The sequence below is a fragment of the Gadus morhua genome, chromosome 17 (genome assembly GCF_902167405.1).
Source record: "Gadus morhua chromosome 17, gadMor3.0, whole genome shotgun sequence".
NCBI classification, from domain to species: domain Eukaryota; kingdom Metazoa; phylum Chordata; class Actinopteri; order Gadiformes; family Gadidae; genus Gadus; species Gadus morhua.
The window spans coordinates 3,681,361-3,697,960 of NC_044064.1; the positions used below are offsets into that span (position 1 = coordinate 3,681,361).

The 16,600-nt window shown below is 48.5% G+C and overlaps 1 protein-coding gene across 12 annotated transcripts in view; it reads right to left on the minus strand.

The window, feature by feature from the left end:
- The window catches only part of col25a1 (collagen type XXV alpha 1 chain), a 138,277-nt gene that overhangs the window by 59,001 nt on the left and 62,676 nt on the right, over positions 1–16,600 (minus strand). For all 12 annotated transcript variants that reach the window (XM_030338526.1, XM_030338527.1, XM_030338520.1 and 9 more), the window contains exons 3-4: positions 9,031–9,075; positions 4,189–4,196 (exon numbers count right to left, since the gene is read on the minus strand). In XM_030338526.1, the coding sequence (XP_030194386.1) occupies positions 4,189–4,196; positions 9,031–9,075 (53 nt within the window). The remainder of the gene's footprint in view (positions 1–4,188; positions 4,197–9,030; positions 9,076–16,600) is intronic.

The following is a 16,600-nucleotide window of genomic DNA, read 5'->3' on the forward strand; positions in this document are numbered from 1 at the left end:
TGCCAGTGTGTGTGTGTTTGCATGTGCACGTGTGTGTGTCAGACTGTGTGTGTTTGTGTGAGTGTGTTTGTGTGCGTGTGTGCGTGCGTGATTTCAGACTGTGTGTGTGTGTGTTTGTCAGTGTGCGTGTGTCAGACTGTGCGTGTGCCAGCGTGTGCGTGTGTGTGCGCGTGCGTGCGTGCGTGTGTGTACAATATCAAGGCATGACGTGTTCCTTTGTGCTAACATTGGAACAGACTTGTAGGCGAACGTGTACATCTGAGCGCCGCCGTCTCCCGGCCCCCCGCGGCTCCGGTTCAACGCTCCCGCACCCGAATCATCCCCCCCTCCCCCTTACTCCCCCCCTACCCCCCCTCACACACACACCTCCTCCTCCTCCGCCTCTGGGCTTACGCTGATCAAAGTACAGCTGCAGCATGTTTTATTAACAGGTGTGTGTGTGTGTGTGTGTGTGTGTGTGTGTGTGTGTGTGTGTGTGTGTGTGTGTGTGTGTGTCCTCGGCTGCCTGTAACGCAGCTGTATAATTCATGTGTTGTGATGGAGGAGATTGGAAGGGGGGGTGGGGGTTGGGGGGGATTGGGTGGGGGTCGGGGAGTCACCAGCGATCACCTGGAACCAAAACTCGTTTCCCATTTGTGTGTTTGTTGTTGTTTCGAAGAGGCAGGGGAGCGGAAAAAACTAAATGCTATTGGGGGGGGGGGGGCAGTAGAGAAACTAACGGTGTGTCAGAATACCGAGATTGCTTTCGTCCCTGAATTGTCCCGACCCGTTAGGCGGTCTGAGACGGAGGTACGGCCCCGAAGCCCCCCGTCCCTCCCTCAATGTTCATCCCTCCGCTCGTGTCTCATGCCGCCGCCCCCACCACTCTTCCTCCTTCTGATGTCTCCAGGTCTTTGGACGGCTCCGCGGCCCGTTAATGAGATCTATCTAACTATACGCCATACTGAGGATCAGCGCGTTTGAAGCGTGACACGGTGCTAAATGGCGTGCGCGCCGCGCGGGGGTCGCAGCCCCCCGGGGGTCCCTGTGTGTTGACACTACGCACCGGCTCCGTGGGCGAGGGTTGTAGCGTGTGGACGCGAGACGACAGAACGGAGACACAGCCGAGAAGGAAAGAATCGTTGATTGATTTTCTTTTTGCATTTCAGATGGAAACTCGTCGGTATGGTAGCGACAGTAGTTCTGAGGCACGGACCCCCGTGTGCTGTATGCATTACTGAGCTCACTCGTTTTGTGGGAGATTTCTTTCTTTAATCACCAGTCACTTTGGGTCTGATGGACCTGGCAGCATTATCGTCACGGACGAATATTATTCTCCATTCTGGCTTCTGATTAACGTGTCATGCAAAATGACCGAATGCAAACGTAAAACTTTCAACTTCAATCTTTTGGGCTTTGTGTGTGCGTAACTGGTGCGCGCGCCTGCGTGCATGTATGTATGTATAATAAACGGTGCGTTTGAATCTGCTCAATGGGAAATCACCCGACCAATCAGAGGAGCACATTGGGAGTGTTCATGACAGAATATTCCTTTTATTTCCCGGCAGCTCAGAATGGGAAGTGGTGATAAGAAGTGCGTCTTATCCTCTCACACAGAAATTAAATAAACAAGTCCCGATTTTAAATTCCCAACACAATCTCAATATAGGATGGCAAAACTTAGTCCTTCTATTTTTTCCATCCATTCCGATTCCATCTACGTCTAATACTAAATTCTTCCTAAACCCCACGCTCAGATATACTTTGATGCCGGAGACTCGACCAGAACTTCCTTCTGGACCCTGAAACACACGTCAACATAGGGCTACAATGGACAATTAAAGGGGAACACACACACACACACACACACACACACACACACACACACACACACACACACACACACACACACACACACACACACACACACACACACACACACACACACACACACACAATTAAAGGGATACACACACAGATACTTGTTAACATGGGAAGACAAACAATTAAAAGGCAACACACACAGATCTCCAATGACTTCACCCTCTGCTTCCACAAGGCCTTGTCTATCAGTTTTTTTTCATGTCGTCAATTGGTTAACATTTACACAGCTTTCCCAGAGCACTGAGGGGGAACTGTTGAATATTCATAACGACATGTCCGCCGCCGCTGTCCCCCAGATGAGCAGGGCGAATTCCAAACCACATCAGACGGCTTTGCTTCGTTTTCGTCTTTCTTTCTTGCTTTCTTCATGTGCTTCATTTCTTTCAACCGATCCAGTAACCGGAGGATGAGTCATCGGACTATCGGAGCATCTTTGAAGACCTCCAGTGAAGGTTTCATGGAGCAATAAGGCTTTCTCCATGACGAACTTGGAGACCAGGATCGTTAAGCTCTGCCCTCACTCGACTCTCCCGTACGCTCAAACAGAAACACGGAAAACTGTATCGGCATTAATCAGTCGTTAGCGGTAAATGAATGATGAATGATGGTGAATATGCACTCGACAATGATGGATTGTTGAGTACATACATAATGTCGTACTAACATTGCACTTACCTAACCGTGCGCAAAGGTGCCTTAAATAGACAGATATTACCGTTTAAAGGTCTTTCTCAAGCTCCGCTCATTGGTGTTTATTGATTAAAAAAAAGGCACAGTGAACGACTCTGGTTTAATACATCGAGACCCTTACAACCGCAATAGTCCAATCATGTGATCACTGACTAAACCCATGAAGTCACACTACAGAGTTAACATTACCATTAAGATTTATTGGTCAGGATGAAATATGAATAGTGAGAGTTATTATATCGATTATAATATAATATATATCTGTCTAATTGCGTGTCTATGGAATTTGAAGACTGAAACGTATCAGCCGACATCTTATCGGCTCCGTGGACCAATCACAGCTCGCGACCAGGCGGAGCGACTCGTCATTGGCGGGGGCTGTGGGGGCCCCATCGTAGGCCTGAGGGGCCAGGGGTGTGGGGGCCGGGGTCTTAAGGGGTTGGGGGGGTGGCCTAACCACCGGGGTACCACCTGCTCCTGCTTACCTCCGCCTGCTGCCTCCAGGACAGAGCGTGTGTGTGTGTGTGTGTGTGTGGGGGGGTTTGGTGGGGGCTCTGAGGATTCAATTACATCTTTTACAACTCACGCCGCTTCCATCTCGCCGCCGCCGCCCCCCCCCCCCCCCACGGAACTATAAATAATGTTAACAGAGCGCCCGCACGCCTCCATAAAACACACACCGTGACTCCAACAGCTTACGGGCAACTGTCCAGACAGTCAGTCTTTATATAGATGTAGACATACAGATTTCTATCTCTATAGATCTATCTATCTATCTATCTATCTATCTATCTATCTCTATAGATCTATTGCTATCGCTATAGCTCTATCGATATATCTATATTTATCTCCATCTCCTGCAGCTCTAGAAATCGAGCTCTATAGACCTATCTCTATATATCTATCGCTATAGCTCTATCTATCTATCCATTTCGATATTTATCTCCATCTCCTGCAGCTGTAGAGATAGAGTTATAGATATATAGATCTATCTCTATCTATCTTCTATCTATATCTATAGATCTATCGCCATAGCTCTATCTATATATCTATATTGATATAGATGTATATCTTCTGCAGCTATAGAGATCTCTATCTTTAGAAATCTATCTCTATAGATATAGAGATCTCTTTCTCTATGTATCTCTGTGTATATATCTATGGAGACATATCTTCTTCTTGGTCTCCAGTAGAGCTGAGCAGAGCCTCCCCATGTGTTTCCTGTGAGGGTTCAGCCATGCGAGGAGGTGAGAGGGGTTTGTGTGATGGAGCTGGCAGAGTTCTGCTGGGGGGCTCGTGTGGTGAGGATATTAAACCTCAGGCCTCCTCAGACCGTCAGGAACACTCTTCCATGTCAGAGTAGGGGAAGACAGAAAATAACTTTTAATACCGCGTGCGGTTGAAGGATGGTGTCTCCTCTTTTGGGGTCCTTTCGTGTTAATAACAACTTCACATAGCTCAGAGCCTAAGTTAAGAGCCTGAAAATACTACTCATAATAGTAATAATGCCCTTTATGATACCCATCAGATATTTGTAGCCACTGCCTTCATCCACCGACCGACAGTTGGGCTTCGCAGTGTTTACCTTTACCGTTGCCATGACACCCAGAGATGAAGTGAAGAGGTCATACTTACTGGAGTTCCTGAAACAGAAACAGAAAAAAACACAATTATTAGTTTAAATCGGTTACAAAGGGCAAAGAATGTGTGTCTGTGTCTGTCTGTCCGTGTGTACATGCACATGGAGTCTTCGCTCTTTCATCAGATCACAGAGTAACATGATTAATACAAAAAATGAATAATTAAAAGCTGTTCTTTCCCTCTGCGTGTATGACAGCAGGAGTCATCTGACCTGCGTGCAGACAAACGCATTGGCAAGTGCGACCGGAAGCTAAGACTTCCGTCCCCAACCCCCTGGTTCATTCCTCTGCCGCATAACTGAAGACTCACACCTATATTTATACCCCCCAGCCCTAAACAAAGGCATTGCAACAACAACACTCTGCCGCTCTCTGAAGAAGGCCGCCAGAGCAGTGCTGCTCACACATCCAGAGTTTGGAAACTGGCTCCAATTTAACGACTTCAGGAGGCTGCAACCTTGTAACATCGAAGGAAATATATTTGGAAAAACTTAAAAAAGAAACATATCTTCGGTCAGAATCCAGGTGTTGCTTTTGTCACAGTCACAGGATCACTCAGGGTCATTCCCAACAGTGATACTCCTCGTGACAGGGCAGGCGACAAACACGCAGAAGGCATTAGCAAGGAGATATCAGATGACGCTGTCGCTCCTAATTACTACCGTTCAAAGAGCCGCGTTTCAGAAGGCCTTTTCTCTCCTTTTCAGTCCTCGTTAACCCTAACCAGCTGCTCGAACCAGCAGCCGTTCAGCCGGACCAGGTCTCCCCGGTGGCAGGAAAAGGAAAGTGCTAAAGTGCTCCCACAGCTGGGAAGCTTCAAGGCCCACTTTTATGGATTGTTACGATGTGATTGCTCCCTTCTTCTGCTGCGCTGCTGTCCACGAGTTCCTTGCTTTCGCCAAGAGCCCACGACAAAATCAGCCCAGGAGAGGAAGTGGACCCAATCACTCGAACGCACAAGCAAACCCATACGCTTAACAAAGATTTCTACGTCATCAACACCCCGACTGATTACGACCGCTGTTTGGTGGTAAGCGTGCAAACGAGAACATACACTGCTCACATCGCAGGAGCTTGAAACAAAACCTAAGCAACGCATGTTCCCTCTCAGACTGCGGCAGCTCGTAAGAGCCTTGTTATTCTCCTATTCTGCGAGTCTGGAGCCTTTCTGATTTATTCCTCATTATGCCGCACCGCAGTCAACACCAGCCAGCAGAACTCCGCCTGAATGTGAGCGGTGCACACAGGTCTGCTGCCAGCTCCTGGGGGCCTCGATACGACACGCACACTCTGCTGCAGTGGCCATCTCCATAGAGCAACAGCCTGGCACTTTATGTACGCACTTAAGGTATGTTGTACGTCTTTGCACTTAAAAATAGTACGTAAGCATTGTGTAGCGTCTAATCCTGTTGTATATAGGGAATGGGTTAACCTAGTGATTGTTAGTGCTTGGCACTTGGTTCTATGAACGTCCTCGCTTTACTGACAGTGGTATATTGTTATTTTTCTTTCTTATGTATAGATGTACTCATTTTAGGTCGCTTTGGAAAGAGTCTGCTAAATGCCCTGATTGTAAATGTAATGTTCACAGTTCAATATCCAGCACACACCTCCCTTGGTACTGCGGCAGGTACTCTGCCGCAGAGATGATTCACTTTTAGGGACACATTTATTTTTCTGCGGGCAGAGGGGGAGAGTGGAGGGAATGGGAAACTTGTGACATGTTTCTATATTTGACCACCCGCTGTGAAGCAGCTTTCCTGACAACCGCGTGCTGAATCTGTGGCTGTCGTGCGTAAATAAACCTTTTATTCCCCGCGAGCACACCGCCATCTTGCTATGCTGAACCTAGCCACTAGCCAATGGTAAATAAACAAGACTAACGAAGAAGTCTTTTCACTGTAAAAGAAGCATTTGCTGACGGCTCAAGTTTCTGACAGATACAAACACAGCCACACACAAACACAAACCCACACACATTTACATTTATAGCACTATGCAAGTCCTTTCCAGTAACCAAGACCTACTCCACACTGATCTGAGTGGACCTACGGCACTTCTATTTTTTATTCAATGGCAAAGCTACTAGGGATAATTCGACAGGCAAAGTCATGGACTTCCTTGGTACGATGTTCTTATTAAAATGTACACAAAACTTCTCGCTAACCAAAGCAACGGCTTCGAACAAATCTGAGTGCATTGTGTATCACTCAGAGCCTCAGAAGGCTTTTATAACAAGAATCCCTCAAAAACTAAAAGGGAACACTGAAGACTGTCTGCGGACATTTAACTGGAACAACGGTTATAGCAGCCAGAGGAAGCTACCGTGACTGCTGCTCATCACACACAGGTCATAAAACCAGTAACGCACACGCAGTATCTCTCCCCTTCGCTCCCCGGTCCGTAATGGTCGCTTTCCATAAACCTCAGAGCAGACCTCCCAAATCCTCCTGCACTGTGGGCGGAATTCTGTGTCCGGTGCGAATGAAAAGTTGAACGGGCTTATTATTATGAATAATACACTCACACACACACACACACACACACACACACACACACGCACTCTGGTGTTCCCATAGTGTGCAGCGTAATGCTGTGCTGCTGTAAGTGACTGATGAGTGGGTTTGTTTGCTTGTTGTGTCCCTGTCTCTCTGGAGGGAGGGAGAGACTATTATTTGTCACATTCACTAGCAGAGAGAGAGAGAGAGAGAGAGAGAGAGAGAGAGAGAGAGAGAGAGAGAGAGAGAGAGAGAGAGAGGGAGAGAGGGAGAGAGAGAGAGAGAGAGAGAGAGAGAGAGAGAGAGAGAGAGAGAGAGAGAGAGAGGCAGAGAGAGAGGCAGAGAGAGAGAGAGAGAGAGAGAGAGAGAGAGAGAGAGAGAGAGAGAGAGAGAGAGAGAGAGAGAGAGAGAGAGAGAGGCAGAGAGAGAGAGAGAGAGGGAGAGAGAGAGAACGAGGGGAGAGAGAGAGAGAGAGAGAGAGAGAGAGAGAGAGAGAGAGAGAGAGAGAGATAAAGATAGACAAATAGTTTGAAAAGCTGTAGTCTAGAGACTAGTAATTAATAAGCTTTTAACATTATTCATTTATCATACTTTATTTCCCATCTCACTTTTCCGGAGGAATTGTGGACCCATCTCTTTGAGACTAAATAATGCAACCCAAGCACTTCAGGGTGCCGTTAAACTCACTTATTGCTCCTTCATTTAAAACTGCATTTAATACTTCAAAGAAGCCACCAGCCACTTAATGAAATAAAATGATTAACATTATCTAGTGTGCGGAACCAACCCACATTGGCTCTGTCACAGACGAAAGTGAAACTTGTACTAGGCTGGTGCTGTCTGTCTCCTTATTTCTCTCTCTCTCTCTCTCTGTCTCTCACACTCTCCTTCTGTTCGCTCTATTTATGCGGTCTGCCTGCCCACTCCTCCCTCTCTCTCTCCCTCTCTCTCTCCCTCTCTCCCACTCTGTTTCCCTTTCTGTTTCTCTCTATCTCTCTCTGTGTCTCTTTCTCTCAGTCTCTTTCTGTCTCTCTCTGTCTGTCTTCCTCTGGGTATCTCTCCCTCTCTGCCTCTCCCTCCATCTCGGTTTCTTTGTCCCTCTCCCTCTCTCTTCCACCCCTCTTTTTCTCTCCCTCTCATGACTTTGTGTGTGTTTGTTTGTGTGTGTTTGTGTGTGCGTGCGCTTGTGTGCGTGTGTGTGTGTGTACTTCTGGAAAAGACTCGTTACATTCTGGGCTGCTGACGGCCGCTCACCTGCGTCAAGAACAGCGGCGCCTCGGCCTAGCGCCGGGGGCTAACCGCGGCGGCGGCGGCTAACGGCGTTATCAGCCTCACAGCCAAGGTGTGAGCGGTGCAGATAACACCACCTGCCAGACCCACTCTCTGCCCCCCCCCCTCCCGACGCTGGGAATTCAATTTACGGAGACACTTCATGTCTGCCGGGCCGAGGGCGGTCAGTGCTGGTGGTGCCGATGGGGATGGGAGAACCCGTCCCTTCAGGGCTTGACCGAGACTAGGGTGTGCTGAGTCAGCGGCGGGGGCGGGGGGGGGGGGGTTTGAGGTATGAGGGAATTTAGTGGTTTGTATGGAGAGCTTGCGGGGGCTTCAACCCAAAGCACCTCGATTTGCCGCTGGGAAGCGGCAAATCGAGGTGCTTTGGGTTGAAGCCCCCGCAAGCTCTCCATACGACTCACTCTGCAACCTACGACTCACTCTGCTGTCAATCATTCTGTATTTTCATTTTATATAATAATTGAGTTGAGGTCACATGTGTCCGAAATTCTAAAGGCATGTACTGGCTTAAATTTTTTTCTTTGCTTTGTGAGACGGGCAGCCAAGCCAACACACTAAATATAAAATAAATAAACACATTTTTCGTATTTCTGAAGCTGGGCAGCAAATGATTAATAACAAAATGGACCAACAAAATGTCGGTCGATCTATCAGTGAAACAATTAAAGGCTTCGACGTAAACCCAAAGAGGTTAAACTGCTGTACATAGTCGCATCGCCACAGCGAGTTGACTTTGGCCTCTTCTGCAAACGGCCGTATAATGAAGACGGTCCCTAAGAACCGGGCACCTTGCGTAAGGTACAATCCAGCCCACTGGTTTGCTGTTCCAAGCCCTCACCGGCCATTAAAGCAACGGGATCCACCTGACCTCTCGCACCCTCTGCCCACAAATTACACCCCAGCGCTGGCTTTGGCCCTCAGAGGCTGTCCGCGTTTGAAGGCTCCCATGTATCAATTACTCCGGTTCTGTAGCTCTATTATTGCTTCAGCCTGATTACAGCGAGGTCCATCTTGTGGTTCTCGTGAAAACAAACACTGGTACATACCGGGTTCTCCGTTTCGGCCTCGTCTTCCTCGCTTTCCCGGTGGACCTGTGAACATAAGAGAGACAACATGTCGGTGTGAGAACAGAACAGCGGCCTCCTCCTCCCCGTTCCACTTTTCATGTTTCTTTAAACTCCACCTATAGCCTTCAGACATCGGATCAGGACTGAAGGTCTCAGAATCACACCGAAACCGACCAGTCCAACAGAACACCAACCCCATCTGAGGGAAACCTTCCGCTTTCATCCTCTTCACTCTACCTCCTCTCCTCCTTTGTCGTCGATTGGGGCTTTCATGCTCTGATATTGCATTTGTTTTAATGGCAATTATTCCGCCACAGCCCTCTCTCGCACTGCCATGGCTTATTTTTTTTATTTGACCTTTATTTAACCAGGAAAGTCCCATTGAGATTAAAAACCTCTTTTTCGAGGGAGTCCTGGCCAAGAGGCAGCAACAAATAACATATATACACTCACAATATTACACTCACAACATATAGACAGAAATTAAAATGATAAAAACCAGTTACAAGTAAATTCATAAGAAACATCTACAAGTAAAAGAAGTGGTCTGAAATGCTCTCATCTTAGATTTAAAAGCATTCAAAGAAATCATTTCAGTTAATTTAAAATCTTTTTGCAGCCAGTATCATGTGGTGGGAGCAGAATGGACGAATGCCCTTTTTCCTAATTCAGTGCGGGCAAATGGAACTGACAGAAGCATCTGATTGTTTGAACGCAGACTGTAAGAAGCAATACTTTTCTGTGTGATTAAATTACAAATATATGATGGCCGAATATATATATTCGGGAGAGTAAAACAATTAAACGCCATTTTACGTTTTTTCCGTGAGTCAGACTTCAAAGCGTCGTGCTTCTCGGCAGACGACAGAACCGAGTTGGGAGAGAATCCAAACTGGGAGAACAAGGTTTGCAGTTTGGCTCAAGAAGGTCAGCGAGCAGGGAGGACACCACGCCATGCGGGCCGTTTGTTGAAGTGAACTCCAGAAAGCGACCCGGGGAAAACCTCCTGTTGAAACTGCCGTTGAACGCTGGGGTCGATTGGCGGGGAGATGGCGTACTGTCTTGGAACACCGACATTAGAGCTTGTTTTGTCTGACAACTTTAAGAGTAGCCCGACTGTGCCATCTGCCTACCTTAATGAAGACTGAAAGTGTGGCACCTCCAAGACAAACAAACGGCTAAAGTCCCCCCCTCCGTTCCCCCCACTCCACTCCAACCAATCGTATCCAGATCTGGTTTCAGACCCGTCCACGGTGTGAACAGCCATCATCAAAAGGGTTTGGTAAACCTCCATTACGACAGGGCTCAGAATAGCACTTTGTCATCACAAAACTGATGATCTGAATACCAGAGCTGGCGAATATAAAATGGGGGGAGAGGGGAGGAGAGAGGGGAGGGTAGAGGATAGGGGAGAGGAGGGGAGAGAGGGGAGAGGAGAGGAGAGGAGAGGTGAGAGAGGGAAGAGGAGAGGAGTGGGGAGAGGAGGTGAGAGAGGGGAGAGAGGGGAGAGAGGGGAGAGGGGGGAGAGGAGGTAAGAGAGGGGAGAGGAGAGGGGAGAGGTGGTGAGAGAGGAGAGAGGAGAGAGGAGAGAGGAGAGAGGAGAGGGGAGAGGAGGTGAGAGAGGGGAGAGGGGAGAGGAGGTAAGAGAGTGGAGAGGTAGTGAGAGAGGAGAGAGGAGAGAGGAGAGGGGAGAGGAGGTGAGAGAGGAGAGAGGAGAGGAGGTGAGAGAGGGAGAGGAGGTAAGAGAGGGGAGAGGAGAGGGGAGAGGAGGGAGAGAGGAGAGGGGAGAGGTGGTGAGAGAGGAGAGAGGAGAGGGGAGAGGAGGTGAGAGAGGGGAGAGAGGGGAGAGGAGAAGGGAGAGGTGGTAAGAGAGGGGAGAGGAGAGGGGAGAGGAGCCGAGGGAGGAGAGAGGAGAGGGGAGAGGGGAGGTGAGAGAGGGGAGAGGAGGGGAGAGAGGGAAGAGGAGACGGGGGAGGAGGGAGAGAGGAGAGAGGAGAGGGGAGCGATGCTTGGTTTGCAGATCATCAGTTCGGATCGGTGTCAAGTTCAGCTGTAAAGGAGGACTTCACGCTTGTGTCGGGAATAGCAGTTGAAGGGCGGCGAGACTGTGCTAATTGCAAATCTAACCACCCAACTCTCACCTGCCATACACCTCTCCCCCTCCCTCCCCCACCGTCTCCCTTGTTTCAGCGTGTCAGCGATTCTGCCCCGGCTCTTCCCCGCCCACGGGCCCTCACGAGCGCTCAAGCAAGCGGCGTGCGTTCCCCTTGTACACAACCCGGTGAGCAACCGATAAAACAAAGATTACAAAATGAAAAAAATCTACGTGGAATCAAAACCTTGTTATCTTTCCACAGTGTCTGGAAAAGAGGAGAACGGAGCCCCCCGCAGACGTGTAACCCAAGAGCCAAATGGAGGCTTTGGGCCCCCAAAGCCGCGCGGATCTCCGCTGTTTGGATTAGCCCCCAGCGCCGCCTCCCCCTCGGATGCCTTCAGAAGATAAAGGCCCCGTCGGCGAAGGGACCAAAGCACGCCTCCGCAGCTCGGTTTCCTCTGGGTGTTTCGGCACTTCATGAAGAAGGCCCTCTGCTGCTAATGGCGGGTCTCGCCATGGCGATCCCGACGGCCGCTTGGCACCCTCCGAGCCGGGAATGTTGTGGACCAACGTGGAGCGTCCTCCTTTTCTGCGGTGCGGGCTTCTTGTGTCCTGCGCTAGACAGAAGCGTCGGCACAGTGCCACGCCACGGCGGATCGCCCGTGTTCTCGTTGGACAGGGTTTACGGCAGCAACAACAAGGAGCTTGTAAAACAACACCATTCGTTTGATACCCGAGCCGCACTCTTTAGCGTCGGTTCGTGTAGTCTTGGCGTCGGTCGGCGGCATTTTTACACAAAGCAGAAACCAAAATTGTTCAAAAGCAATTAACGTCCGATTCGTTGTTCGTTCGCCAACGAGCGCACTTCATTTTTTTAATTCCATAATTTGAGTAGAACAAGATCTTGTCAATATCTCAGATATTCCCCGACCGAATATAATTGCAGCGGACAGGCGCAGTGAAACAGTGGATGACCTCCGCCCGCTAGAACAGCACCACAACTCCTTCCACCAATGTAATCAAACCAGTTCCATCTGCTTTGTATTAACCACGCTGGTATGGTAGCAATGTAAACGTCTATTTACTTCCCAGGCTGAAAGTAAATACACCGCCGACCCGAGGAATCACAGTATTGTATAAAAGTATGTAAGCATTGCACATTTATTTGATCAAAGAGACTAAAGTGAATAAAAGCTTAAATCCAATGAGGAGTTTGTTTTAACAGTTTGGGAGCAGTGTGCCTTGCTGCACCTTCCCATTCACCACGCTAAGGGAATTCAACCAGCAGCAGCAACACATTGAGCCAACGTCCTTCACGTGTTTCCATTACTCAAACTGGCGCTGAAAGCACGTGCATACAAATGAGTTTCAGTAAGAAACGATGTGTGTGAGAAAAATAAAATCACACATATAAACAAAAAAAAAAATCTTATGCAGGGATGTGGAATACATTGACACAAATGAGGGCCATTTGTGCTCAATGTCTGGAGAGTCTCAAACTATGCAAAAGACGAAAACAAAACTTTCAGACTCTTAAAACATGCATCGATTTGGTTCCCTGCCCTGGTGATGACAATTCAATCAACTCGCACAGCCCAACGGCAGAATTATACGCAGTCCTTACTCAAGCAAACAGCAACAACAACATGGACTCGCTGTATTTCGTGGCGTGCATTCACTCAAGTAAAATAAAAAAACATCCCCAGGGGCCAATGTGAGAGTTATTTTTGTTTTACCGTCACGCCAAATCAATCCGAGCAATCAACGTATTACACGGAGGCTGAGCGGCTCACCGCCCGACGGTAGAGCTTACACGTGAGTCATGCAGACACAACGTCCAACATCTCCCCTCAACGTATTCAGACTCTGACACATTCAGTAACCATACAAAGCAAATCGGCTGGCCACTTTTATCCTGCAGGCGATCTCAGACAAAGGTTCTTTGTGCTTGCACTTGCAAAGAAGTTGAATGCAATTCTCTTAAAAAAATCGATTGTTTTGCTGCCCCTTGCTAGCTATGTGGCTATGCTACTTGGATTCTACATGTGCTTTTTCTTACAACAAGGTAAATAGTGGTACTTCATTTGTGTTAGTCTGCGGTGGAGCCGACGGTTTACATCGGTTGTATCACAACACTGCCATGCATCTCAAACACAAGCTCAAGTCACATCCCTCCAAGCCTGCAAGCAAAAAGATTTAGGATTTGTTATTCGTAAACCATGTCCAAAATCGTCTACATTCCTGGGAAGCCTGTTGGAAGAGACCCCTGGCTTCCAAACAATCGGAGGAGAACGGAGGTGTCCATGGGGCTGGGGGGTCATGTTTCCCCAGACCACACTCTGTCTAAACCCATCTCCCTAAACCCCCTTCTCCTCTGAACGACATAGACGGCTGGGTTCGTGGGAGGTGGCGAGGGACAGCTCGGTGGCTATCCAGGTCAACGCCAGAGAGCTGCCTTTCTATGAGGCAACCATGCATGGCTTTTTTTTTTGCGGAGAGATCTGGCAAACTCTGCTCTTGTGCGCTCCAAGAGCCTCGGTACTCTGCATGACAATGAATAAATCAAAACATGAAATGCTAATCCGCCAAACACTGGCCCACTGTGCTATGGGGGAAAGACGTTTAAATTGAACCGCAATCTAACAATCAGCCCTGGCTCTGTCGCCACCGCCTGCCTCCTCTTCAGCGGCTGCAGAAGGCCTCGTGTTCTCTCAGATATGCGTTGAAACGAACGCAGCAAACACAGTTCAGTCCGGCTTTGAACGACCGGGGCGATTTTAACGACGCACTTATTACAGGATTTGGGTTTCGGAACAAAAAGTCGTGACCGAGGCTTTAACTTTTTTCAGGAAGAAAGTGAAATCTCCTGGCAGAAGAAAAAAAACGTGGGCCTTTTGTAAACACTCATAATAACAACCCTCGCAGACTCAAAGGAGGACTGCACTGCGCAACGCCGCACAACAGCATATTAGGAACACGTGTCGGAGCAGAGGCCCGTTCTCGAACGTGGCTTTGAACCCACAGTGTCTGCCGCAGCTCCGTCTGACATCAGCAGACCACACGCTAATCACCGCTGCTACTCCGAGACCTGACCCCACAAAGGCAGTTCATAACTGGTGGAGTCTTCAATCTCTCAGCCTCGTGCAGCAGCAACAGACAACCCATTCTTTACCCCAGGTACCGACCCCCCCCCCCCATCCCAAGAGATGAGGATCTGGGGAGTGCGTCTCAGAGCGTTTAGAGATGCAGACGGTGGGTCTGAAGGGAGCTGGGTAATTCTTTAGGGTAGATTGGGATCGTCTGCACGTCTGAGGCACCGCGCTCAGGGAGCGGCGGGGAACACAAGTGATGATCTGTAGGGTAAACATGTGATGCGGAGAAGGCAAGCTTTTCTTCTGCAGAAACCTCTACTTTAAGCCGATCCCTGTGTTCGGATCTTTTCTACCTAAATGGCTCAGGAGAGCCTCGAAGCCAAAGAGACTCACTTCGCTGTGTGTTTAGATGTTTATTTCCCAGGTAGGGGTGAGGCATCTTGCTCAAGGGATGCCTACATCCCTTGATCACCTAGCATGAATGCAAGGTGAAGATTAGGGTTCAAACGCACAACCTTTTCGCTGGAGTCTAGCCACTACACCCTATCCACTAAACTTACTTTGCAATCTACCCGGACAAAAAGTCTGAGCTACCGAAAGAAGAATGCACAGCACATTATCGAAGAAAAGTGCTCGTTGGCTCGTTGGCAGCCTCGTTGGCAGCACGACAGGTAAAACTGATCGGATCACAGCCCTATCATAACCTGTACCCATTAAAAGAGGGGAATAATGGCATTCCTTTACCTCACAAAAGGAGACGTCATTCACGTAGTGTTGTCTCTGGTGGTCATAGCTTCAGAGGGGTCTGGGAGGGACAGGTACAAACGGCACTGGCCAGCGCAGGTACCTTGCACATGGCTTGCACTGGCTAATAACCCCTAACTGGGATTTCTTTCATCCACCACTGGGAATGATGGAGGAGTGGGATTGTTTGCAGGCTAGGCATCGCTCATGTCAACGGAAGTTCAACTTTGTGGAAATTAGAGGTTTTCAATTTTCCGACCATTTGATAGCAGCGTTGAATGCCAGGGCGGTCAGCAACTAATCTGGCCGTTAACGACACCGCCATCTCAGAGAGCATCCCTACTGTCAACATTATTCTGGGCCGGCCCGCTCTCTCCTGTTTGGAAAGACAATAGAGGAATCCTGTATGGGCGAATACAGCCAGCGCGTTTTGTTTGATTCTTCGCTGATCACCGCTAACGTTTGGATTTACCGTTCAACCCAGTCATAATTATGCCACATGGTAAAAAAATAATTATAAAGACGTTTGGCAATGCAAGTCAAATACCAATTTCTCCTGGAAGGAAAGAGCGGTCTTTATTTAAATTTCTCCAGAAATTTTAATTTCCGCGCCAAACCAGGAAATGATTATGGGAAAAAGTATACCAGCAGAGCAAATTTCACAATGTTCATCATTTATGGGGAAGGTATTCTCTTCGTTGTCCAATTTCCAGCAGGGTCATTAATATAATTTCCTGAATAAATATTACGATTACCGCCCTTTCCGACATAATCCCCTCGCTTAGAAAACATTGTGGATGGCACAGTGATGCACTGAACCTACCCAGTCAGAACCATGATAAACGCTGAGGATTAACCGGCACTTTTCTTCAACAAAATTTGGAATCTCCCCTGAAACTATTTTTTTTCATAATATGGGAATAAGGGAATTCAACGGGAAGCTGGAAGTCAGTAATAGTTGGGGGGTAGCTGACAGAAAGTTATAATGACGTCATATCAAATACTTTGCCACATTTTACGGTTGTACTCATTTGAATGGCCCACGTCATCTTACACTGCTTCAAGAACGTTTCAAACAACAATCAGCAATCAATCATATTTGTTCACTTTCTTGACTTTTCTGCCGTCCAGTAACAGCCTCCCACCAACAGGGGGGGGGGGGGGGGGGGGGGGCTCATTCCCCCACAGCCCCCGCATTCCAAGCATCCCTGAACTCAAACTGATGTGAACATGTACCAACAGCCTTGAGCGGCTTCCAGTCAACTTCTCCACGATCGATAATCGAGGGGAATTGCGACCGCAATCTTGCGGCAAGCTTTCACGAATGGCCATGACACATTCCGCGCTGTGATTGGCCAACGCCAGGTTCTCCGTCGCCGTGGCTCAACCATAACCCGACCCTGGCTCCGTATTTCCTGCCAGAGTGTCCCTCGGCTCTGCCCGACAGTAATGCAAAACTAATCATATATAAGTAGCGATCATTAATCGCTGGTCCTACGCTGAATGAAACAAGTTAATGAGGCGTGGTCTCTCGCTCGGCCTCTTGGTACCCGCCGACGTGTGTCGAAGAAAACGATAATAACAAAAAAGTTCCTCGTAAGTTGTGTTCCTTGGCAGA